Here is a 23,707-nt window from a genome sequence, read left to right as displayed (position 1 = left end):
CACTTTTGTGTTCACAGGGTATGTGCCTCACTTGCCAAAATAGGATGCCAAATCAGCATCCTATATTCCCTGTTAAAGGTTTTATATATTCTGAAGTACTCTTGGTATCTGGATAAACAGTATTTGTATCCTACTGATAAGCCTGCTCCTTGGTTTTGGTAGGGATCCTTTGGACTGGAGCAGAAAATGGTGGCAGGAAGATGGACCCCTCAAAAAATTCTCCAACCCCAACTCATGCAATGACTCCTGTTTCAAAGGCTGAATATCATGAGGTCCTCTTAAATGACAGGATAGCAGGTGAAATATCCAATGGAAACAAAATGGGATTGGAGCCATTGCATGACTTACATGAAACAATTCCTCATGTAGTTGTTGGCTCTATCCTTGCTGCTACAGACAAGCTTCTAAATGCACCCCCATTTGATAAATCCTTGATTCTCATTGTGAAGGTGGATCGTGAAATAGGTTTTCAAGGTCTGATTATCAACAAACACATCAAGTGGGACACTTTTCAGGAATTAGATAAAGGGTTAGAATTGCTAAAGAAGGCTCCTCTATCATTTGGAGGCCCACTGATGATGAAAGGGATGCCTCTTGTTAGTCTGGCCCAAAAAGTTACAAATTCAGAGTACCCAGAAGTTCGCCCAAGTGTTTATTTTCTTGATCAGTTGGCTACAGTTCAAGAAATTGAACATTTGAAATTGGGAAACCAATCCATCAGTGACTACTGGTTTTTCTTAGGTTATTCAAGTTGGGGATGGGAGCAACTTTTCAATGAGATTGCTCAAGGAGCTTGGCATATCGGTGATGACAATTATAGAGAACAGTTGGATTGGCCAAAAGTTGACAATTAAGGTCGTTATCCATTGACCATCCAAGCCATCTGCAGTATATAGCATTCACTGTGATGGAGCTTTTGGTTTCCATAGACGGGAATGTTACAATAGCACTGGAATGCTAAAGAAGGATAAGGTCAAACAGGTTGGTATTCATTACTGATTTGGAATTTCTTGCAGGATTTTACTTTAACCCACACAATTGTACAGTTAACTTAAATGTTCTATTAGTTCTTTGTATTTGTATCAGAAAACAAGCCTTTTGAGCTCCAGTTTACTTGTCATTTACATCATAAAGAATATATATGGGCTGACAAATCTAATTAATCCCTTTAAAGAAATAAGAAATCATGCGTTACCACATCTGTCCGATGTAATTTTTATAAGTTAAGAAAAATAATCTTCATTGAATCTCTCGTTCTCTCCATGATTAGACGATGAACACATGGTACTCATGGAGCATAACTATGATATTTTGACACATTTTAACATCTTCGCTTTTGGGAAATTGTTGTTACATCTCCACAAATGACAGCATTTCAGTACCTGCTTTACTTTTTCTTCAACATTGAGTATCTAACACAATGAATACATTGTTCGACAGGAAATTTCTGGTTTTATTAAAATCTCTAGTTATGTTATCAATATACCTTAAACCATGATCATTACAAACCCAAGGTTCAAAATATTGAAAAGGCAATTTCAAGAGATACACATGGGTATGCTAGAAAATTACATAAATTACACTAAATGAGTCTCAGATTACTATTAATAATGAGGTATATATACATAAAAATACATGGTATTAAATATGTAAGGATCAAAGTATCGATACGTATTGGCCCGTATCGTTTCGGGAGCTCCCCAATATGCCCCTACAGAAGGTGTATCGGGGTTCTGACTGGTTCAGGGGTGGTCTTAAATTGGCCCCCTTGAACTGGTTTTAAAAAAAATAAAAAAAAAAAAAAAAAAAACAATACGGATATGGCCTGATATGCTCGGGCATATCGATATTTTGAACCTTGGTGTATCTAAATTTTTCAGGATTTTTATTAATATTCATAAATATACACACTTTCAATCTAGAGCTGGTTATCTTGATCAGGCATCATAGATATCTCTGACTATGAATAATGTACATTAACAAATGTATCATATATTCATGTGTAGTGTGAACCATCAGTGTGGTCATTAGATTTTTGTCCGCTGACTTAATTTGAAATCGCCACTCAACGGATTAAGGGAGTGAACATCTCCTAGGAAGCTATATAAAAGAAGAGAAACAAGCCCAAAGGATTGGTGATTCCAATCCTTCTGTGTCAGAGGTCGAGTATAAAGAAAGCTTGAGTAAGGGGAAGGGGTTAGGAATCCTCTTAGGCTTAATTCAAACTGGGAAACCGATGTGAATGGGCTCAATTTGGCTTATTCTCATTGAAAAATAGCAAAAAAACACAGATTAAATGCTTAGAGAATTTTCTAGCATTCTTATAAATCACAAGTTAGAATTAAGAAGATAATAACATTTGGGGGATTTTTTATTTTATTTTTGGGTATTCGGTGTCATGCATCATTAATAACTTCTCCCTTGATCCCTTTTCCCCCAAAGTGCTGGTTGTGGGATTCGGTTCCGCATTAACACTGAAATAAACCAGCTAAGACACCAACGAGCCAGCCCTCGTTTGGGGGAATCAAACTCCCCTTCTTGTACCTTCAATGAGAGGCTAAGGCATCTCTTGCTAGGCAGGGTTTGAAATCGATTTATTGATGTCTAACACTCTAAATTACGAGAGACGGACTGAAGAGTGAAGAGATTGTCCTTAACAAGCAACACTTTCAGTCGTGTTCATTGCTTTGATGATGGCTGCCATGGGGAATGACAATGAACAGGGCTTAGAAGGAATCCTACACATTCTGCTTGCGTATGTTGGAAATTGGTCTACCTTCTATGGACATTGAATATGCCAGCCACCATTTAGGGTCCATTTGGTTTGTGAGAATAGAGGTCTGGAATCAGAATTGGAATGGTAGGGCGGAATCAGAATCCTATTCCCATTTCTGATAGAATGGTATTGTCCCATTTGAGGGAATGGCCATTCCCTCCTCCCTGGGGAACAAGAATCCATTCCATCCAATTCTGGTTCTGATTCCCAGCTGAACCAAATAGGTTGGAGGAATGGATCATTTCGATTCCAACTCCGAGGGTTTTAAACTCCAATTCTGATTCCAATTCAAATGGAAAACCAAACAGACTTTTACTCTTCTCCACGTTTTTGTTCTGCCCCATCAGATAGGGGAGAAGCTTCCATTGCCGGGAGGGGGGTTTGAGTCAGTACCCCTTAAATCCAACTCTTATGGTGCCTATCAAATGGGTTTAATGGAAAAAAAGTGTTAATTCACACACACACACACAAATGAATAGGCCTTTCCGACAATTAGAGAATCTAGGGTGGTAAATCAGGTGCTAAAATGAGTTTTGGGGTGCTTGGTTAGCTTAAATTGGGGTTTCTGGGCCTTTCAATTGTTTTTAACACGAAATGTCAAAACAAAATTTTTGGGATTTAGTGGTTGATCTACAAAACTTTTTGATGAAATTTCAATATTGATCAAACACTCAGATTGTGAGTTTTTTTTTCTTTGTTGGACCTGGGACGGTTTGGACTGACAACAGTTACGTGGTAAATTTTGGCGTTTATTGGGTTTGTTTTTGCCCTAGGAGGGTTTTATGAATGCAAAGAGACAAGAGTTCAATGGTAAAATCAAAATTGAAGTTCAGATTGTGTGGTTTAATCATTGATCAGTTTTTGTATTGAACCAGCTTGGAACGAATCTTTGCCAATTTAGTGGTGATTGGGCTTCACAAGTGGCTAAAGGGGTGGACAGGAGTTTTGGGATATGTACGTAGAACCTCATGGCCAAGTCTGATCGTTGATACAGTGTTTAGATGGAAGGGTTTTTTATGTAGGCCTGTTTTGGGCGATGATTGTCGTGTTGGGAGAGTCTTCTGAATGTCCTGTGTTGATCGGTGAAGTCAGATTTGATGTTTGGATTAGGTGGTTTGTATTTGTTTATTGCCTTGTGTTCTTCTTTTCATCAGATTTTTAAAAGAATTACTGAAATGTTAAAATAGGTGAAAATATAGCCATTATTGGGTAATTGGCATGCTTAGTTATTTTAAAGAGTTAGAAATCCTTATGATCAATTAATTTTACACTTGATTGAGAAATTAGAACATTAATGTATAAATTTTTATTGAAAGGGGAGTAATGCACACCCAGTTTAAATTAAGGTTTGAAATTTAGATATATATCGTATTGGAGGCTTGTTTAAATTAAGGTTTGAAATTTTGATATATATTGTATTGGAGGCTTTTTGATATGTCCCTACAGGTAGGGGTGGATTCAAGCCGAGTTGAGCTGAATATTTGGCTATTCTAGCACGGTTCACAGGAATAGTATTAGGCTTGAGCTTGAGCTCGAGCTCGATTCGAGCTAGAAACTTGAGCTCAGTCCATATCTCGCAAGTTTGAGTTTGATGATAAACCAATTTTTTTTAAATAAAAATTATATGTATAAAATTATTTTTTATTTTTCAGACAAAAAATTAAGAATTATAAAAATTATTTAATATTATATATACAAAACTAATTATAAAAATTATTTTTATTTTACATACAAAAAAATAAGAATATAAAAATTATTTATTTTTATACATAAAAAATAAAAATATTATTATATATAATAAAATTGTTTATATATATTATGTATGTATGTATGTATGTATGTATGTATGTATGTATGTATGCATATATAATAAAAATTATTTATTTAATACTAGACTCGCGAGCCTCATGAGTCGAGTTTCATTGGGCTCGAGCTCGGCTCGATTAGAAAACGAGCCTATATATTGGACTCCAATTCGACTCGAAGCTCAATTTAAACTGAGCCGAGCTGAGCTTTTCACGAGTTGAACTCAAATAGCTCGTGAAAGACTCGACTCGTGGCCACCCCTACCTATAAGGGGTGTTTTGGGGTTTAACCCGGTTCAGGGGGTAGACAGGCTTTAAACCAACCTCTTTGAATTAGGTTAAAAAAATTACAAAAATAGGAGAAAATATTTTTAACCTTGTTAGAAATTAGGAGATTCTAACAAGAGCTTTGTAGAACGTAGGCATATATATATGAGTTGTTTTGGTATTACTAGTTTTTTCCTAAGTTTGAAAAGACAAGAGAAGCATTGTGAAGCACTGAGGCAGAACTTATGTTGCATTTTATCTGTGGCCGAGTGAAAGAATATGTTTTCTATGTTGCTGTCTTACAGCTTTGGCTGTTAATTCCAAATTAGGGTGTCAATCAAATTCTTGTTCGAGAATTAGAGGTTAAACAACAGTAGTATTTCATCTTTGATATAGTTTAGATGTTCATTCTTGCTTGTTTTTGTTGGGTGTACCATAGGTACAGCCCCATGAGGAAAGCCCACTTCATTAATTCTTGCTTGTCTTAGAGGATTTTGACATATATGTATGAGAGATTTTGCTTTTCTCTTAGAGGGTTTTGAGAAAAACACAGATGGTTTCTTGGAGAAGGGGAGCTCAATGTGAAGGCTCATATCACAGTAAGTTGCTGCATCAAGCTTTTTCAAATTAAGTTTGTTTGAAGTAGTGTTGGTTTCATTGTTGATTGTATTCCACCTTATTAGTGAGAGATTTGGATTATAACCATGGGTGTTTCTTCTCTTTGAGGTTTGGTTTCCTCTAGCTATTGGTAAGAGTGTTTATTGTATATCCACTATTATCATTGTAGTGGAGATTTTACTAGATCAATGACCTCTCGTTTTTTCGTTTATACATTGGAGAGGTTTTTCATGTTAAAAAACATTAGTTTACATAATTTGTTTTGCTATTTTGCAATTTTGTTGGCATGAATATTAGGGCTGTTCACGGTCCAGTTAATTGAAGTGTGGGCTTTTTTTTTTAACCGAATTGGTACTACCGGTTTTTAGAAAACTAGTAACAAAAATCAAACTGAAGCTAATCAGTTAATCGGTTGACTGGTTTGGTTCGTTGACTTTTCAGTTTTTTAATTTTTACAATATATATTATAAAAATATATATAAGTATATATAGTATTATATTTTAAATAATAAATAATATATCATATATTATAAATATATTTATATATAACGCACATTTATTAATTTCTAATATATAAAAATAATATATATATATAATATAATATACATAAATATATATAAAATATATACCAGTCGGTTCGGTTAACCGCCGGTTTTCTATATTGGTTACTTGACACCGGTGCCTTCGCTTTTTTAAAAACACCGAACTGATCGGTTCAATTAATCAATTTTTCAGTTTGGTTTCAATCGATTTTATTTTATTTTTCTCACCCCTAATGACTATTGTCTATTATTGTTGTATTATTACCTCGTCCATACTTGATTTGAGTAAGAAGAAAAAAAGGAGATTTTCGTGTAACCCAGAAATTTGCCCAGGCTAAGTTTAGGAGTACAAATACAAATATATAGAGTGCAAACCCTACTCTTTCCAAACTGAGTCTACAAACATATACATTATAAATACATACAAAATACAAGATTTTGCGCTAGACATATTTGTATTTGTACTTCTTCCAAATTGAGCCTAAAATACATTTTATTGCTGCAATACATGCATTGTCGTGACTATAGAAAACATCTTTTGGTGCAAATACAGTGCATTTGTTGACGTCGGTGCCAATGTTTCATTGTAGAGCATCTGAATGAATTACATAGCATTGTAAATTAATTATCTACTATATGAAGATGGTGTTAGATGATGAACTCTAAGCACTATTACTGCTGCTTAGCTCTATGCTTACTCAATAAGGAGATAAGTAGGAAGTCTTTGGGCTGGACCAGTGTTTTTAAAACTGGACCAGATTGGATGGTCGAACTAGAAAAATCAGGACCGTTTCACCCCAAAACTGTTTTTTGTTCAAAAACCATTGATTTAGTTAGTGAATTGCTGACCTAGGTGGTCGAACCATTGAACCGTCGATTTAGACAACAGTTTTTGACCATTTTTTATTTTTTTGTCAGAATGAATTATCCATTTGATTAGACCTTTTGACCCAAAAACTAGACCCCAGAATGATTCCCCATCTGATCCGGTTTTAAAAACCTTGGACCGAATAACCACAAACATAGGGGAAGAAGCAAAAGCAAGAATAACAAAGTTGTGACAAGTACAAAGGGAGGTTGAAGTCAGGGAACAAGGTTGTTTGTTATCACACATGTATTATTTGCAACATATAGTTACACATTGTAACTTTTTTTTTTTTTTGATTGTTTATACATTATTGTTACATTGAGTAACACTCTTGACATGAAATGTGGAATCGTACTAGATTCCATTTTCATGAGATTGTATTCCATCCTTCTCACGATATGTATGTTTCTACAATGCTTTCCTTAGTTCCAGGAGTCTTGACCACCTTCCATCAATGGGGGCTTCTCTTGCACCAGTATCTGTAGACAAAAACATTTTATCAAGTGGATAAATAGCAAGAGCGCTTAGGTTGAATATACACAGACCCATTCACTTGATGGACCCAAGCATTTTTCTTGAGATTTATAGAATATTGCCAGTCAAGGCAGATTGAGAGAAGTATGAATATTTCAATCTACACCTGCAAATATAACTTCAGAAACTCATTTGTTCAGATCAAGGTGCAGAGAAGGAGACCAAGTTATTTTGATTGAGAGGATTCCAAAACCACTACTAAAGAATTCAAATTCAATCAAATTTATGTGGAATAATCTAGATTCAGTATAAGCTGCAGATGCATGTTAGTTCTTGGGTGGGGGGTCCTTGGTCCCCCCAAACTTTTCCCATTCCATCATTACCCACAATCAAGTTGGGCTAATACTTGGTCCCCAAGCTCTTAAGAGAAAATGTTATTGAGCCGAAAGAGTCACATTAATACAATGTTTTCAAAATCAGACCGGATGGGATAGTCGGACCGGAAAACGATTGGTTCAGTTTAACCTTAAAACTATTTTTTGGTCAAAAATCATTGATTTGGTTAACAAATTGTTGACTTAGGCGGTCAAACCATTCAATCCAGGAATGGGTTTTGGCTGCTTTTTTATGTTTTTAATTTTTTTTTATTTTTTGTTTGACCAGATGGTCAGACCGTTTTACCCGGGAATTGGACCCCATAACAGTTTCCTGTCTAGTCCGGTTTTAAAAACCTTGCATTAATATTTATTTATCTCAATCACAACCCAATTTGATTTCTTGAAATCCCAATTCTAACTGAAATATAATCCATTTTTTTTCCTATGCTAATCCAATTTAATTGAATTAGATTTTCAGGTTGGGCTTGAATTAGAAGGACTTGTTTAAGGGTCAGATTGGACAATGCCTCAATCTTCTTCCAGCCCGAAGTTAAGTAGGGTTCATATTTTTAACCTTATCCTTTAGAAAAACTTCAAACCCAACTTTTTGGCTAGATTTTAATTGGAGAATAAATCTCAGTGTTAGAAAATTTCGCCTAAGTCTCCATTCTCCATTCCCTCTCATCTCTCATTCTAATTACACCTATAAAAAGAGAGTAAGAAACTGCGACCTAATCAATAGATTTGATGATGATAAAAATGAAACAGAAAGGAGTTAATAGGGTGCATACAGCGCCATTTAGGTTCAGATTTCTCGCAAGATTCTGAGCATGTGTCCTGCATGTACAAATTAAGAGAGACCCAGCTGATTAGCTTAATTAAGAAGGAAAAATAAAATAAACATGGAGTAATGTTTCATGAATTTTGCTCATATCTTCATGATTAATTGAGAAACTCATATCACATCACATCTTGCAATTAGACTACGTGCCTTTACTGAGGTTGTAAGCCGAATGGTATCTCGGATCAGTGAATCAAGGTCAGCTTCGCATCCTGGTTTTACATAGATCACCTGTAAAATATATATATAGATGATGTTAATATTCTTCTTCTTCTTCTTCAAAAGAGAGAGAGAGATGGGTTAGGGACTTAATGATGGATCGTCTCCGCCAATTTCAGGAAGTTGAATCGAACGATTATCCCTACTTGATGGTAGCAACCAGACATCAAAACTCGTATCAATCTGACACATCACAAGAAGCAAAGTAGTATCATTAAGAAAACTACTTTCATACTTTTGAGGTCTGCTTATTATCTTCTTTCTAATCACTTCAACTTCATTAAGCCTTACCCATTTCACTTTATAATTCATGGGCTATGCAATTTCTTTTATTTGTTGATTACTCAAGTTTTTTTGATGGACTGGAGGTGCCTCAGCTAAGAGGATCAAGGTGTACTTGTGAAACCTTCTCAACAGTAGCTTATATATTGCTCATGAAGTGGGGTGGGTAGGCAGGGAGGAGGGCTTTCTTGTAGGGCTGCAAACAGTACCTAATTGTCTCAATTCAAATTCAAATCCGATCCAATTAAGTTGATCCCATCCCAGGTTAGATCTGTTTATAATTGGATTAAATATGAAACTATGTCAGTATATGCGTATATCAACATAAAACTAAGGCCCCGTTTAGCTCACGGGAATAGGGGTCTGGAATTGGAATCGGAATGGGCTATTTCTATTCCAACTGTTTGATTGGGTGGAATCCGAATCCTATTTCCATTCCTGTTGGAATGACATTCCTCCATTTGAGGGAATGGTCATTCCCTACCCCTCCCTTGGGAATAAAATCCCATTCCTATTGATTCTAATTCCCATTCATATTTCTATCTGAACCAAACAAACTATGGGAAAGGACCATTCCGATTCCAATTCTGGAGGATTTCGATTCCGATTCCGATTCCAACTGCAAATCAAACGAATCCTAATATATATTTAATAGTAAAATTGGTTTGTGGTGTAAAAAAAATAGTAAAGTCGGTTTGAATGTTGTTGATCATTTTTATTTTTAGTTTAGGTTCTGTTTGATTAGCAGTGGGAATTACAATCAGAATTGGAATCAGAATCAGAATTAAAATGATTTATTTTTCCTGCCTGTTTGGTTCAAAGAGGGATTGAAATCAGAATCAGAATCAGTTGGATTAATGGTGTTTTATTCCTAAAAGTTGGGAGAGAATAACCATTCCCTCAAATGGACCGAGGAATTCCACTCAACCCAGAATGAGAATTAGATTTTAATTCCGTCCAATCAAACGGTTGAATTCCAATTCTAGACTCCGGACCAAATGAACCCTTAATGTGTTCAAATTAAAAGTTTACATTTATTTTTTAATTGAAGGTACAATAACTTATAAACTTTAACCAATCAAAATCTGTTAATTTGAGTGAATTAGGGCAGCAAATTAGGTGGGCTGGGCCCATCCAGGCCCAACCCTAAATGTGAAACCTAGAGCTTCAGCCTAGGGCCCGCATAGGGTTAAGCCTAACTTTGTAGGCTCAAGTCCAACCGGCCTAAACCCAAACACTTTCAAGATTGTGTTAGACCAGGCTTGGGTTCGACAGGTTTGTCAGGCCTGTACATGTTAACTTTTTTCTCATTAAAAATCAATTAAACCTAAATGGTCAAAGGGTTGCTATAAATTAGATTAATCCTTCTAGATGAGTATTTGGCCATTATATTTCTATTTTTCATCATCTTTTTAATATATAACTTCAGTGAAATCCAACAAAAAAACACAAACCTACATTGTGCTTAGCTTGGATCGGACTCAAACTACCAAATACCTTAACTTGGGTCGGACCATGATTTTGCTAGTCTCAAGTCCAGCCCAACGCCCAAATTGCAATACCTTAACTTGGGTTGGGTCGGGTTGTGCTCAGGTTAGAACCGCCCAAGGGATTGTAGGGATGGCAACAGGGTGGGGGAACGGTTTTCTAAATTCTAGACACTATTCGCCTTCCTAGATCTCCCAATTTGTATCCTCCCCAAAACCCATAGCGGGTTAATTTTTAAATCCAAACCTTTTCCACAAATGAAAATGCAAATCCCTCCCTGAACCTATCCTTCCCACATTTGAGGGTGTCCCGTAGCGGGTTAATTAGAATTTGCATCTAATTTTCTATTATTTCATGTTATATATAAAAGTAACAAACAAGTAAAATAGCATGAAAAAAACATCAAAATTTCTAGTATTTGATTTAAACATGTAGAAAACACATAAGTTATCAATTGTTCTTGATGTAAAAATCAAAATATTATTAAATTTAATACCTAATACATAAATTCAAATGCCTTCCAACAATATGCAAGTCAGGGACAGGGATAGGGGTGGGTATTATTCGGTTAAAACCAAAATACCAAACTGAAAATTTCAGTTTCAGTTTTTAGAGTTAGAATTTTAGTGAACCGAAAAAACCGAATTAATCAAAATTCACTATATAATATGTAATATATAATATACAATATATAACATATAATATATAATATGCTGTATATTTATATTTTAATATGTATTATAATGAAATTCAATTTCATAATATATATTATAGGTTATAATATATAATATTTATATATTATTAATTAAATTTGGTTTTCAACCAAAATAACTGAAAACTGGATAAAAAATATTGATTTTGGTTATTTCAGTTTTCTTATAATTCGGTTTCGATTTGGTTTTTATATTTTTATTTAATTTTTTTAAATTTTAATTTATTTAATTCGATTTTTAACCGAATAAATCAAATGCTTACCCCTAATCAAGGAGAACCGGGTTTAACTTAATACTGTACCCCATCTGTACCCGTATAGGTTGTAAAATTCCAAAACCTGTCCATCTTTCAAACACAAAAAACCCACCTTGTCAAGGTGGTTAGGAGTGGAAGCCGCTGAATAGGATAAAAATCGCCATCATTGGATTATCAACTTGTTACGTGTCATACTGTTTTCACTATTATAGCAAGACTATTTTTGGGGATAAGTATCACACCGTTTCCATACCATATTTGTAACTATTTGTTTATTAATCTTTTCTTTGTTGCCAATCCAAATGATGGCCCATCAGGATCGATGAGATGGACCACCATCAGCTCACAGTGGATGTCTAGGAAATGATCATCTACAATGAGTATGCAGCATTATGATGTATCAAGTAATACAAATAAACCTGTTTATGGGTTAGGTTGGGCTTTCACTCTTTATTAATAGATTTTTTAAGGCCTGAGCTCAAATCCGGCTTGACCATCGGGCCTACAACTTGGGTCGAGCCCAGTCCTCATAAAAAGCCTAAAGCTTAGGCTTGGGCCCGAGTCTAAAGCCTAAAGCTCAACTTGCTGCCGCTGCTATCGCTGAACAGAGAGAGAGAGAGAGGAAAGGGGAACGTCGAGTTCGAATAGGGTTTTGAAACTTGGGAGTTTGGAGTTTAGAAGTTATAAAAAAAATAAAAAATGTACATATTAATATATATATATATATATATTATAATAAATATTATATATTTTATATTATATAAATTAATCGGACCAGGCCGGGCTCAAACTGGGTTTTTTTGACAAATCCCGAGCTCGGTCCAAAACATAATCGGGCTTGATGTTTTGGACCCAAGGTCAGCCCACTGGCTTAACTACACGTCCAAGCCCGACCAAGGTGCGGGCTGGGCCGTCAGGCTATCTGGGCCATGAACAGGTCTAAATGCAAGATTCTAAGTGAGCATCTGAGCATACCTCTCTGCAGTATAAAGAAGAGCAGCAGCTGCATTTGCTAATGAATGATGTGACTATCCTTCCATTCACAGAAAACCCAAAGCTTGCATGCTGGAAACCAGAGGATACTTGTAGTTAACTGATAATCTTGAAGCATATCATTCAACAGAAATGCATCTCCATTCACAAGCTGCTTAAAGAGAAATACTGAATCACTGCTACAACCCATACATCTGTTTAGTTCTGATTATGTCTAGCTAAACTTAAGAGATGTAGGAGAACCACCTTGTCTATGTTGAGGCTGATCAAGACTTCTGCATTTTTCTGCCCATCCTCTGCTAGATCTGCCAGCTTCAGCTCTTCCAGAGAATAAACATAGTCAGAGGTCCATCTACCATGCCATCTCCCATCTGATGTTGAAATGCTGATAAGACGGCGTGGGGTTCTTGAGCCTCTTCTCAATATCTTGAATAGAAGCAAGACTCCTCTCAGACCTTTATCCAGACTTGGGTAGTTGGGTTTAACTACACCCTTGTGAGCATATTAAGCACCCAATAACTTAAAAATTTTGCTTTCAATCATTTGAAGGTAGGCCGGGGGAGAAAAAAACAGTGAAGTACACTGCATTCCACGGCAGAAATCTGAAATTACAGCTCCCCGTAATCTATTAGTAGTCCCCCCCTATAAATCGCATATTGCCTGTGAATTTGGCATTAATCCACGGTCGAGATTCATCCCACCTGTAACATGGGGCTAAGAATTCTGGGATGGGCTGAACAGTCGTTTTTTCAGAAAAAAAATGATGCACCATGGTCACATACTCACATGGCACCGAGTGCTACTTTCACCAACTTCACAATATGTACAGCTGCACATCCGAAACATCTCTTGTACTCCTATCTCATTATTCATGGGAGGTGTTCCCAATACACAGTGGAATGTGGCTGTAAGGTCGATATGAAGAATGCTCTATGAGGAGCAGATCCTAATTCACTCACATGAGACCTCTAATGACATCATTTGAATAAAAAATCAGTTGATGTGATGTTCTGAATTTATTTTAAAAGTTGGTGTACTAGCATTTCATTGAAGGTCACATGCAACCAATGAAATGCAGATTTTTCTCAAACTGGGTAATTATGGGACATGTGTAAAAATTACAGGTTTGACTATGATACCAAAAAACTGGTATTCAATCAGATGATATTTATGAATTTTGATTGGTCAAAACCCTTCCAATATCATGTCTTTTTGATAATATAGATTTTTCCCTTTCTGAAGTTCAAATTTAGTTTCCTATTAGAAAAGTTTAAATCCCTGGAACTGATGGCACAGATTCCACAAGCATCCCAAACAAGAGAGCCTATAAGCTTTCTGATTCAATTTTTATTTCCATTTCCACTACTAGAAATTATGTAAAATTCTGGTAATAGTAAGGGATGTATAAATTATGTAAAATGCTTCTTAAGTGCATTAATGATGACTAAAAATTTTGAATAGAAAGTGATAGATGTAGATTTTATTGAATAAAATTTTGCCTTAAGTCTGACCATTAGTTAATGAACAATTACTAGAGCCATTTGTTTGGGAGGGGTTGCAGAGATTTCAGAAGTGTAGAGAAGAAATTTAAGAAAGAGAAAAGAAAAAGAAGAAACAAAATGTACACGAGAAGAATTAAAGAAGAAGCAACAAACAAGAAATCAAAAATAATGTACCAGATCATCATTTTTCCTTGAAGAAGCAGCTTCGATTTTGAAGGTGCGAGGAGGGAATTTGAAGGGTTTAGATTCAGTACAGGGAGATGGAATTGGGGTGTTGATGCTTTTTGTCGAGAGGAAGTTGCTGGTTCTTGCCATCTTTTCTTCTCTCAGTCCCAGTACTCTTCACAGACTCCTCTCAGACGGACCTTATCCAAAAACAATCTGCCGTTGAAATATCGTCGCTCTATATTTTAGTTTCTTTCCACTAATTGATAAATGCCACCGGCTTTATAAGCGCGGGGATAGCTCAGTTGGGAGAGCGTCAGACTGAAGATCTGAAGGTCGCGTGTTCGATCCACGCTCACCGCATTTTTATTTTTTAATTTTTAAATCATATCTATTTGACTATTTGTATTGGGAAAATTTATGAGGGTACGCAAGAACCTTCTTCAATCAAAAACCACCCATCAATTTTTATATCGCCATACCGGTTGCTTGGTCACAATTTTTTTTTAGATATGATCTATTTCTGGTATTATAGTTGAACCCATTTGTATTACTACATCAAAGCCCTTCCCATCAATGTTTATGAAATTGGACCGGACTGGTTGGTCTAACTTAGAGGTGTAAATCGGGACAGGCTGCTTGTGGTCTGGCACGACTCGGCCCGACTTTAGATTGGCCCAGTACGATAGTCTGTGCCGTGCTGTTGGGCCTGGGGTTTGAAGTCCATAGGTTGGCACGATACGGCCCATGGCTGGCCGCACTTGGCTCGTCCGAGAATTAATCGTTAGGGACCCCCCCCCTTCCATCAGTGGCTAGTTTCAATTTTTTGGGTTTTTTTTTTATAAATACCCCCTAATAGATATAAACAACTATATAGGGGGGTATTTATGTATTTTGGTAATGGGGGAGAAAAATGACACAAATAACCCCCAATAGCTATATAACTAGTTTAGGGGGGCATTTTGGGTAAAGTTATAAATAACTTTATAATGACCAAAATACCCCTCTTAACAACTAAAAAATAGCTAGTTTTTAGGGTACTTTGGACAATTAAATTATTTTTAATTCCTATAAATAGCCATATCCTCTACCATTTTCATCACACAAATTCAATAATTCTCTTAATCTCTTCTCTCTCTTATACATTCTTTGCAATCTGAGTGAACTCTGATTGTCTTATTCTCCAATTCTCAACTTTATTGAAGTTTCAACAAGAAGAATGCTTGCTCAACCAGCTCAAGTATCTCAAGTTAGCAATTTGGGAAGCTTGGACTCTTGGAGTTGAAAGACTTTAGCCGTTGAAATCAAGTTGGGATTTTGAACTAGCAATCTGGGCAAGTCCAATTAAATTAATTTTTATTTTTTTAGAATTAAAAAAAAAAGGCTGGCTCTTCCCAAAACCAATTCCCCAACATGTTCACTATCGATGATATTCAGTCGCATCATGATAGTGTTAGCATTGACATGGATGTTATTGATATTGATGGAACTTTCACCCCTGGTACTGATATTAGGGGAAAGAAAAAGAGGGCCTCTAAGTTAAGTAGCCCGGTTTAGAAAATATTTAAAGTAGGGGATGTTGAGGGGAAGGGAAAAAGAGCAATTTGCCAAAAATGTAATAAAGACTTTAGGTATTATAGCAAGGGTGATACTGGCCATTTGAGAAAACATTTGGTCACACATGAGAATGAGAAAGAAGAATAAAGGAGAGAAACAACACAAACACAAAGGGTGATACTAGCCATTCTCATAAACAAATTCTTACTGATTTTTATAATGCAAAGATGCCTAATGATATTATATTTGTGGAAGACTGGGAAATGGCAGTTTGTATAAGAGATTTTTTTAAAACATTTTTATGATGCAACTAATGAATTATCGGGTATTTATTATCCAACTAGTTGTAATTTATCTTATCAATTAATGGTGATTAGTGATTGTTTTGCAAAATATAGAAATAATCCACAATTTAAAAGTATTGTGGAAATAATGGAAAATAAATTTAAAAAAATATTGGGAGAACATTTTTCCTCTTTATTGTTTAACTACAATATTAGATCCTAGGATTAGGAAAGATGGTTTAAATATTTTACTTGAAACATATTATGAAAATATGAATATTGAAATTGGAATAAAAAAGAAGAAATTAATAATTTATTATTTGCAATGTACAGTTTATATGAATATGAAGTAATAGGAAATAATTCTACAACTTATACAACATCTTCTACTTCAGAACTTAAGCCCAGTAGTAGGAGAGAAAAACTTTTTTTATTTAATAACTAGAAGGCAGAAATTTTCTACCTCAACAACAAATTCATTTACTGAACATAATTTTTATTTACAAGCAAATTTTTCTACTTTAGGTGAGGGAACAAATAATTTTGATATTTTAGCTTGGTGGAGTGAACATTCAAAAAATTATCCAGTTCTCGTCGCCATGGCATTTGATATACTAACCCCTCCAGTGTCTACAGTTCCATCGGAGTCTTGTTTTAATGCAGGTACTAGGGTGTTGGATGACAAGAGAAGCTGCATGAACGATGAAAGTATAGAGAGGTGCATATGCTTTAAAGATTGGTTGGATGCTGAAGATAGATTACAAGACAAAGCAAGACATGACACTACACCCGATATTTCACCTGAAAGTCATGAACAATACTTGACTAGTTGTATAGATTTTTTTTTCAAATTATTGTAAATTTTGTTTTAAATTTATTTAATTTATTTGCTATTTTTTTAACAGTGTAATTTTGTATTTTCAATTTGTAATTATATTATATTTTTATATTTATTAATTTATTCCATTTTCATATTTTATTCATCCAAGTATCCAACTATTGTATGCTTTGTAATTTGTATCATTCAAATTTAAATGAAATAGAATTCCTATTTTTCTTCCAATTTGTTATTCCATAATTCTTATTTGGTTAGATTTCTCATTTCTTAACTTTTCAAATAGTTCACAAAGTTCAAAGAAAAGTTAAATATTTTAGTTTTACACTATCACTTAGAAAAAAATCAAAATTTTCAAAAAAAAAAACAAAAAGAAAGTCAAAAGACTAGTCTAACCCGATTCGGCCCACACCCAAGGCCCACCCTGTGGCCTAGCCCAGTACGGCCCAAGCCCACGGCCCAACCCAGGCCCAGGGCATGGCACGACATAGCATGGGCTCGAACAGGATTGGGTCGTGGGCCGTGCCGGGTCGACCCCCAAACTTCTCATCGAAGAGGGTGGCACAACCCGCACTTTGTGTTGGCCACCTGCGGGTCGTGCCATGTCGGCTCGGCACAGCCCACTTTACACCTCTAATCTAACCAGTTAAACCGTGACCTGATCGAATCAATCACACTCCAAGAACTGGACTTGCTAAAACCTAGTGAAAAATGGTTTAATAAGAAAATTGGTTAATCAGTCCATGTTTCATGAAACCACCTAAGTCAATAAATATTTAAAATTTCAAAATACATGTGACAAGAATTGAACCCACAATCACTTATATTATACATGTACTTTAAAGAAATTGTAAACTAAGGCCCCGTTTGGCATCACTTGTCGGGACTCTACCGATTCTGGTGATTCTTAGAATGAGAATCATGTTTGGTGTAACCAAGTGACTGATTCTCATTCGAAATGGGATGAAAAAATCCCTCCAGAAACGAGATTCTACGGAGTGAAAAAAGTTCACTTCTCAGAAACACGATTCTCGCTCGACCAAATTCTCGCCATGTTAAATCGAATTAACAAACATTGAGGGAACTTTAGTAATTCCCGTTATCCTTAAAACACCTACTTGAAACCCTACCCCATTCCCTTCTTTCTTGTTTTCTAATTTATGTTTTCTTCTTAGAAGTTGAGGTTTGGTCATTTGGAAAGATTGATCGGCACGACACTCCAACCCATCCTCACCAAAGACGTTACTATCAACTCCACCAACAAGACTTGGCTTTGTATCTTTTGCCCTCATGAAGCCACTCCCGGTTCCAAGCTCCCTCTCCTAATTTTCTTCTAGGTAGAGGTTTCATCCTCTTCACCTCTGCAACTCAACCATTCCACGAGTCATGTGCTCACATGGTAAGTGAATTCCCGACGGTGATCATTTCAAATCTAGAGTTCCCTTCTCAACAATTTGTTCCTAGACATTATCTTGATTATGAGAAAAAGGTGTCCCAAACGTTCACACATATACTCTTAAAATCAAGAAAATCCAAAATCCATTGTTTTTTGGATGGATTCTGAGAAAAATATTAGAATTGATGCCAAACATGGCCTAAGAAACTAGAACCTTGTTCATTTGCTTTAAAAATTAAGTAATTTGTCATCCATACACCATATTTTAATAAGATAAAATTTGTAAAATATATTATATATAGTGTTATATGACCCATTATATATATACATAATTGCCACATCACCATGATTCTACCATTGGTTTGACCCAATTGAACTTCTGACATGTGAACATCTCCCTTTTCCAATTCTATGCCCAGCTTGATTCTCTGGACATTGCTTCCCATATCAAATCTTCCTTGCATAATAAATGTGGCAATCAATTAGGTGGTATTTATTAAAATTCACGAGTAGGTTGTGATTGGTCAAAGCTCTTCCAGTACCATGTCTTTCCATCATCGTGTATTTTCCCAAAATCGATTATCAACAAAGAATGGGTAAATTGCTAAAACCTCTCCAGAAGTTTTTGATTGTTGCTAAAACTTTCCCTAAAGTTTGGTCATTGCAATCACCACCCCCTAAACTTTCTGACATAGTTGCAAGTAGACCCCTTTGTTAAAATCCTTTGATAAGAGGCACAAAAATGTCCAAAATACCCATGCAATTACTATTGAGACTGGTTTCTATAGAAAAAAAAACAATACAAATTTTATGAACAACAAAAAAAGAGATTTTAAAGTTGCAATTTTACCTTTGAGTGATTGGTATGAAGGGCAAATTTGAAAAATAAATTACATTCAGAAAGGTGATCGGAAGGGCTTAGGGTAGCGATTGATAATGAAAACAAAATTGGAAAATAACATTTTGGTTAAAAGTAATTGCATGGGTATTTGGACATTTTTGTGTCTCTTTTTAGAGAATTCTAACTAAGGTTGGGATGCAAATAGATCGGATCAGATTCGAATCTAATCCAACATTGATCATGCCGGATCTGATCCGATCAGATCTAATAGGCCTCAATTTGAATTTGAATCCTATCGGTAAGTCAAATCTTCAAAACTAATCCAATCCAACTTGTTTTCTTTAAAAATCAATAAATTATTATAAGAAAAATAAAATATACCAATTTAAATAAAAAGAACAAAAATACAAGTATTTTTTAATTATTTTTGTCATATATATACTTATTTTTATAAAAAAATAAATAATATAACAAATTTATAAAATATAATATAAATAATATATTTATAAATATATAACATATATCAGATCAGGTCGGATCTTCTCGGATCAAATAGGGGGTGATCCGAGTCCAATCCAAAGATCCAAATAGGGGTGATCCGAATTTGACCACATAAGATCGGATCGGATCATGATCCAATCCATTTGCACCCCTAAACAGAGGGGGTCTACTTGCAATTGTGTTAGAAAGTTTAGGGGAGGTGATTGCAATTACCAAACTTCAGGGGAGGTTTCAACAATGATCAAAAACTTCAAGGGAGGTTTTATAAATTTACCTAAAAAGAAAAAAGAAAATTCTCTAAGAATAATCTATAGTGGTGAAGAGACGATTGGTTACCACATGATTGATTACCACTTTATGATACCAGTTTATTGGTTATACGTTATTCTGGTATCATGGGGCTGTCAACGGGTCGGTTTTGGGTTAGAACCTGGTAGAAATGGTCCCAAACTGATAAGAAAAATATGGACTCAGAATCAATCCAGACCCTCTAGCTCTGTAACTTTGGACCCATAACTAAACCAATCAATTCTTGGGACAATCGGGTCCAACCTGATAGACTCGATTGTACTATAGCTGCCAAACACCATTAATAATTAATTAAAAGAAGAGCAAGAGATCAAGATTCATCTCATGAAAGTGTTTAAAACAAAGGGAAAATCAATATGGATTTTAGTTGGACGCCTAGACCATAGCAATAAGTTCAAAACACACCCAAAATCAATACATATTTTAGCTACAGTCTATAGATTTCTTGTGTGGTATGAGCAATGGAGGAGAGGCTACAAAGAATATATACCTGTGAGTGAGGAGAAACTGAGAAAACAATTGTTAGAGATGGACAATGGCAGAGTTGCAGACGGACGAATAGAGTGGGCAAAGAAAAGGACATGGGCATTTCGATAGGGTTTTGAATGAAATCCTACAGAAATGACCATTTTAGACATCTTTTCTTTAAATATTACATATATGATATATGTCATGTAATTTACTAATTATTATATATATTATATATTTTAATATATAATTATACTCGGTTCGGGACATGATGGACCTGGTACCAACCTAATTATAATCGGGAAAATGTATTAGGAACCAGAACCGGTCCAATCGGTCCAGGTCTATTGGGTCGAACCCGACCCATTGACAACCCTAACTTTAACCTACACAAGCAACACAATAGTGCTATCCATCCCCTATATACATAACCCCCTATATACTCTTCTTGAAATCATACATTTTTAGGATCATAGATTTTCCTTCCATTTAGTTATGGATTGAATCAATTGCAATATTTGCTTATAACCTAAAAAAGGGTAAATTACAAACAACTACCATATTTTTCTTAATTGTAGCACTTTGTCTCTTCTGTTAGCATCCCATCATAACTTTGTGAATTATTCCTTCAAACACTTCTAAAACCTAAACTATCCTGATATGTTATTTTTATGAAACCACTTTGTACTTAATTCTAAAATCCAAACTTCCACGTGTTTCTCTCAAGTATGTTTCAACAAAGTTCATTTTGGGACTAGGCTTGTCAATGATACTCGAAAATCTAAAATCTGTGGCCTAATTCGACATCTGATCCAATTATCTCAGATTAAGATGATGTGTTTATGTAATTGGATCGGATTTAGATTTTACAATTTGCATTTGATTAATAATCGGATCAGATTTGTCACATTCAAAATGTCATTGTTTAAGTTATGGTGATTTGTCTTTGCTTCCTGTTGCCCATTAGCCTTTCATGTTAACCCTGACCAACCATTGCCACTGTCTTTTTTCCCTCTCAAGATAAGACTCTCAAACGACCAAGGGACCACAACTCTGTGTGTGTGTGTGTGTGAGAGAGAGAGAGAGAGAGAGAGGTGGCAAGAAAAACACAGCCGACAAGAAAACACAACCATACTCGAAGTAGAAAAAGAAAAACACACAATACACTCTGTTATAAAAATGAAGACTTTTTTTGATCAACAACACAGAAATGATTTACTGGAGAAGATGGGTACTTGCTGAGGCTAAAGACTGGGAAGAGGGGTTTGCTCATTTTCTATGCCTTGATTACCTGGCATTAGAAGTATTCTGTCAAGAGGCAATGGAAAGTACGACGACGAGAAGTACGTCGCCTAACGTTGGCAACCGGGACAGATAAGCCCACAAGTTGTTTACATGGCTTTGTTCGCCCGGTTTCCATAAGATGTGGTTCAGGTTTTCTAAGTAGAAAGGGAGGTAGATGGGGGGTGGAGAATTGGCACAATCCGAACAAAAAAGGGTTAGGTTTGAAATGAAACTTCTCCTATAAAAGCGCGGTAGGCGTAGAGATTTGGATGGGATTTGGGGAGATGATCATTCGAAGGGTGGGGGATTGGCAATTTCTAGAAACGGAAGAAAGGGGAGTGGAAGCCAGAATGAATTTTCTGAAGGGCTACTTAGTGGGCTGCTTCTAGAGGAAGGTGGGGGTGGAATCAAATCTTGGGTGGCAAGAAGTTGAGGGGAGGTAGTAGGGGTGAGGATCAAGAAATTAATAGATGATTGATACTTGTTTATCTTCTCTTCTAGGGAAGAGGCGGAATGGGTGTTGTACAATGAGCCTTGGTGGTTAGGACAAAAGTGGCTAAGCGATTGATTAGTGGGTAGACTTATTAGGGTGCATGCAGATAGAGAAGAATGAAAAGATACATCGACCAAAGGAGACATGGATCAAGGTGTTTGTTTTCCGCTGCAGCTCTGGTGTCCAAACATAATAGAGGCGATAGGGAATATCTGTGGAGGTTTTTTAGGGACAGGCAATTCGGTGGAGGAGTTGAGAACCTGTGAATGGGTTTTCATCAAGATTAGAACAGAGGGAGAGGTGCCAAAAAAGATTAAAATCATGATAGATGACTCCACATTTTGGATCTAGATCTGGAAAGAGAGAAGACCGGCGGTGGAGAAAAAGAAGAGGTTAGAGGGGGAAGAGTTCCAAGGGGGACTGAGTTCTCCTGGAGGAGCTAGAGAAGAGTTGGAGCAGGAGGTAAGCAGAATGATAGTTCTAGAAGAGGAGGTGGAGGATAATGGAGATCAGGGGTGGTTACTGGAGGGAAGAAAGAAATAGGAAAGGGAGAGGATACCAGCTAGGCAAGAGCACTAAAGGGGGGGACCATTGAATTTGGCAAGCCTAGTAGGAAGAAAGACCCTTGAGGGTGGTTCAGGCAAAAGAGAACCATGGGTAATTAGTGAGAAGGACTACTCCACCCCAAACGGTCTGAGCAACCCGATTGGAACCTAGACCCAACTAGTTTCTCCTCATGCCCTTATGGGATCTTGGGAGGGTGAGTGAACCTAGCCACAAGGACTGAATTGGTTAGTCTTGATAGAGATCTTCCCTATAGAAAGCGATAACTGTGCTCAATCAAAGGCTAGTGTGGAGGGGATCACTGAATTTGGCAAGCCTAGTAGGAAGGACCCTTAGGGGTGGTTCAGGCAAAAGAGAACCATGGGTAATTAGTGAGAAGGACTACTCCACCCCAAACGGTCTAAGCAACCCGATTGGAACCTAGACCCAACTAGTTTCTCCTCAAGCCCTTCTGGGATCTTGGGAGGGTGAGTGAACCTAGCCACAAGGACTGAATTGGTTAGTCTTGATAGAGATCTTCCCTATAGAAAGCGATAACTGTGCTCGATCAAAGGCTAGTGTGGAGGGGAGATGTTCAAGAGACCTGTAAAGGCCTCTTCATAAGAAAAAGACACCATCTAGGGTCTCCAACACCTCAATTGTGATGGGGGAGGATGTCCAGGCAGCTACTACAACAACAAAGATAGGATTAGAGGACTCAACTACAGAAGAAATTATCCCGTTGGTCATAATTGAAGCTAGAGAGGAAGCTATTCCACAGTTCCATCCATCGGCCGAAATCCCAAATTATCAGGTACACAGTTTCATTTTGTTTCAAGAGGGTGAACGAAGAAGGGGAAAGGAGGTGGTTGTGGAGGGGGAGACGGGTTAGGAAAATGAGGGAAGGAAGAAGGTTGATTCTACTTCAGCCTGGGTAACCTCAAAGCTAATGGGGTTGGGGATGTTTTTGGGGGTGTCAATAGAGTGCCTGGAGGGGGAGACAGTTAGCT

At 36.4% G+C, this 23,707-nt stretch overlaps 2 protein-coding genes and 1 non-coding gene across 9 annotated transcripts in view; 2 read left to right on the top strand and 1 right to left on the bottom strand.

Moving 5' to 3' along the window:
- The window catches only part of LOC104611774 (uncharacterized), an 84,521-nt gene extending 83,322 nt beyond the window's left edge, over positions 1–1,199 (top strand). For 4 of the 6 annotated variants that reach the window (XM_010278973.3, XM_010278972.3, XM_088903050.1 and 1 more), the window contains exon 8: positions 163–1,199. In XM_010278973.3, the coding sequence (XP_010277275.1) occupies positions 163–854 (692 nt within the window). In that variant the 3' untranslated portion in view covers positions 855–1,199. The remainder of the gene's footprint in view (positions 1–162) is intronic. The other 2 variants (XM_088903051.1, XM_010278975.3) reach the window with 2 other exon arrangements.
- A 5,892-nt stretch (positions 1,200–7,091) lies between these two features.
- LOC104611776 (E3 ubiquitin-protein ligase, putative (DUF177)) lies at positions 7,092–14,448 on the bottom strand. 2 transcript variants are annotated; one of them, XM_010278976.3, is made up of 7 exons: positions 14,196–14,446; positions 12,766–12,945; positions 12,502–12,591; positions 8,881–8,970; positions 8,719–8,799; positions 8,519–8,564; positions 7,092–7,355 (listed from the first exon to the last, which is right to left on the bottom strand). In XM_010278976.3, the coding sequence occupies exons 1-7, from the start codon at positions 14,334–14,336 to the stop codon at positions 7,285–7,287; spliced, it is 699 nt and encodes a 232-aa protein (XP_010277278.1). In that variant the 5' UTR covers positions 14,337–14,446; the 3' UTR covers positions 7,092–7,284. The 2 variants fall into 2 exon arrangements, with proteins under 2 accessions (XP_010277278.1, XP_088758536.1); XM_088902410.1 differs by lacking the exon at positions 7,092–7,355 and adding an exon at positions 7,362–7,516 and having other exon boundaries at positions 14,196–14,448.
- Positions 14,449–14,476: 28 nt separating this feature from the next.
- TRNAF-GAA (transfer RNA phenylalanine (anticodon GAA)) lies at positions 14,477–14,549 on the top strand. The gene has a single exon. It is a non-coding gene; the product is annotated as a tRNA-Phe (tRNA).
- Positions 14,550–23,707: the final 9,158 nt, after the last annotated feature.

Source organism: Nelumbo nucifera, chromosome 4 (genome assembly GCF_055504915.1).
Source record: "Nelumbo nucifera cultivar China Antique chromosome 4, China Antique-T2T, whole genome shotgun sequence".
NCBI lineage: Eukaryota > Viridiplantae > Streptophyta > Magnoliopsida > Proteales > Nelumbonaceae > Nelumbo > Nelumbo nucifera.
This window is presented reverse-complemented; position numbering and strand designations above follow the sequence as displayed.